Here is a 2,700-nt window from a genome sequence, read left to right as displayed (position 1 = left end):
GGGCCCTAACCTTAACTCTGAATCCCATTACTTACCATCTTTATGACCTTAGACATTTCTGAATTTTAGCCTTGATCTTTGTACAAAATGGGGATAATAATAGCCATCTCTCAAGTTCATCATGAAAATTAAATGACGTACATATGTAAAACATACAGCACAGTGCATAGTCACTTTAAAAAATTGTTTTTTCTCTCTAGCCTGTTAATGTAATATATTATCTCTGAAATGTACCCAAGAACCAGTAAAGCAGAATTCCCTCCTATAAAAAATATGTTAATGTGTCCGCCTTCATGCCCCTCCTGAACATTCTAATATGCCAAAACTAGATAAATGAGTCACCCAGGGCAATGACATTGGCTGCCCCGTACCTGTCATGGCTTTCATCAAGGTGTGGATGCAGGTGGTCTTTCCCGCTCCACTAGGCCCCAGGGTCATCATTCCGTGCCTCACCCTCTGCGTTTCAAACAACTGGATGACTTTCAGTTTCCAGGGAGGATGGTTGATTAAACCAGCTTCTTCAACCTGAAAACATAACAAAACCCCGCACTGGACCACATCAACAACAATCTGGACTTAACATTGTGCTTTAAAAAAAAAATACATAGTCATGGAGGGCAGGGGGAGAATGAGGAGTTGTTGTTTAATGGGTACAAAGTTTCAGTTTGGGAAGATGAAGAAAGTTCTGCAGATGGGTCGTGGTGATGGTTGCTCAATAATGTGAATGTGCTTAAGGCCACTGAGCTAGATACTTAAAAATGATTAAAACAGTAAATTTGATGTTATATATTTTACAAAACTAAAAAAAATATATATTGCATGAACATAGACAAAAATCAGGCTGAGTACAGTCAAATTGTTATCCCAGTCTGAAAGAGACATCTGCATTTGTCTTGGGGAATTTAATACATTTATATTAACATTTTATTGAATGTACATATGAGGAGCAAGTTAACAATAAGGACTCAAATAGCAAAATGTTTTTTAAATATTTAATTTAAAAGTTGATACTCACAACTAGCAAAATTGATAGCATACCAGGTTGATTGAAATTCCACATAAATTTCAAGCTGTCTTTATAAGTCTGCTGCATAGATTTTGTCTATCAATACAGGTGTAGAAGTTACTCTGTGCCAAACACTATTCTAGGGTTGATCTTCATAAAAACATGATGAAACTGGTACTATAAATATCTTTATTTTACAGAACAAGAAAATTGAGGCACAGAGTGACCAACCAATTAGCCCAAGATGATCAACTTGTAAAGTTATGGAGTGGAGATTTGCACCCAAGAAGTTCAGCTCCACGGTCCATGTGCTTAACCATTATGTTATGCTTGAACTCACTGTAAATGACTATTTTAATTTTATTTAAGTAATTTTGGACAATAATCATGTGTCACTTTATGTTTTGTATTGGCTCTTCAGATTTTTCATAAGCTACAAATTACTAATGTAAGTCTTCTTATAAAATTAGTTTTTTAGGTAGTGCTACAATTAACTTAGCCAAATGATGAAGAAATCATTTGCAGAATGAATTATAACTCTTACCTCATCATGAAATTCAGACTTTTCTATACCGATTTTTAAAGCAAAATATACATTAAATACTACCACATTTGATTTTTATTACAAATATCTACAGGGAATTTAAATGCAGTTTATAAATATGAGATAATCACCACATCTATAAAGGAACATTTTTCCCCCCAATCTCTTCTTTATAGAAAAAGAAATTGAGGCACCAGGTTTACATGATTCATTTCCATTCCTAGGGAGATTATAAAAAGTTAAAGCTGCACCAAGTATCATGGGAAGTCCAGACACCTAATAACCCACCCACTGCACCCTCTGGGTCCCCCAGAGACTAAGGAAGAAATCACAAGTGCCAGGGGTGGCAGTAAAGAATGACGGCTGAAAGCCACATGAGATTACTGCAAATAACACTCAGATGCAGGAGTCTGGAGATCAAAACAATGTGGCATATGCCAGGGTGGAAGACAGAGCTGAGCTAAGCTCAGGCACAGCAGCCAGCTGAGCCCCCAGGCCCTGCTGACCACTCACATTTCATTTCTGAATCTGATTTCTGTCAATTTGGGACCACTCACACATGCCTAACTGGACCTGTGGCTGTGTGATGGTAGGAGACACCCGCAGGAGGACGTGCAGTGGCCTCTCTTAAATGTAGTTTTAGCCTCCACGTTGTTCTCGAAGTCCACAGGCTCAGGCCACAGCAGTTTCACTTTACTGTTACATCCGGACAAAACGGACACAGTGAGAGCTGCTGTCTCATGCCTTTCTCTCCCTTATCAGTCTTTCCTCTTTCCTCGCTTTCACTCAGTGCTGATTGGGCAAGAAAGCCACTCTGTGATAGCAACCGAGGCCGAACTCCCAATTAATCTAAACCAGATTTGGCCTGATGGAAGTTTGCATACTTTTCATAACTCTTACAAAAATTTCACCTTCTGATGACACAAGGCCACCTCCCCTTAAGTCTCCACCTCCAACAGAATGGGTCATATGTAACACACATGACTGTTGCACGTAACACACATGGTGGCTGCATGTAACATACATGAAATTTCACCTTCTGATGACACAAGGCCACCTCCCCTTAAGTCTCCACCTCCAACAGAATGAGTCATATGTAACACACATGACTGTTGCACGTAACACACATGGTGGCTGCATGTAACATACA

The 2,700-nt window shown here is 39.0% G+C and overlaps 1 protein-coding gene across 1 annotated transcript in view; it reads right to left on the bottom strand.

Moving 5' to 3' along the window:
* Positions 1 to 2,700, bottom strand: part of DNAH5 (dynein, axonemal, heavy chain 5) — a gene marked incomplete at its 3' end in the record, with an annotated part of 181,984 nt that overhangs the window by 35,063 nt on the left and 144,221 nt on the right. The window contains exon 41 of the mRNA XM_008569081.1: positions 372 to 525. Coding sequence (XP_008567303.1) covers positions 372 to 525 — 154 coding nt within the window. The remainder of the gene's footprint in view (positions 1 to 371; positions 526 to 2,700) is intronic.

This window comes from Galeopterus variegatus, unplaced genomic scaffold, assembly GCF_000696425.1.
Source record: "Galeopterus variegatus unplaced genomic scaffold, G_variegatus-3.0.2 Scaffold463, whole genome shotgun sequence".
Taxonomy (NCBI): domain Eukaryota; kingdom Metazoa; phylum Chordata; class Mammalia; order Dermoptera; family Cynocephalidae; genus Galeopterus; species Galeopterus variegatus.
Note: the sequence above shows the minus strand (reverse complement) of the source record. Positions and strands in the feature narration are given on the sequence as shown.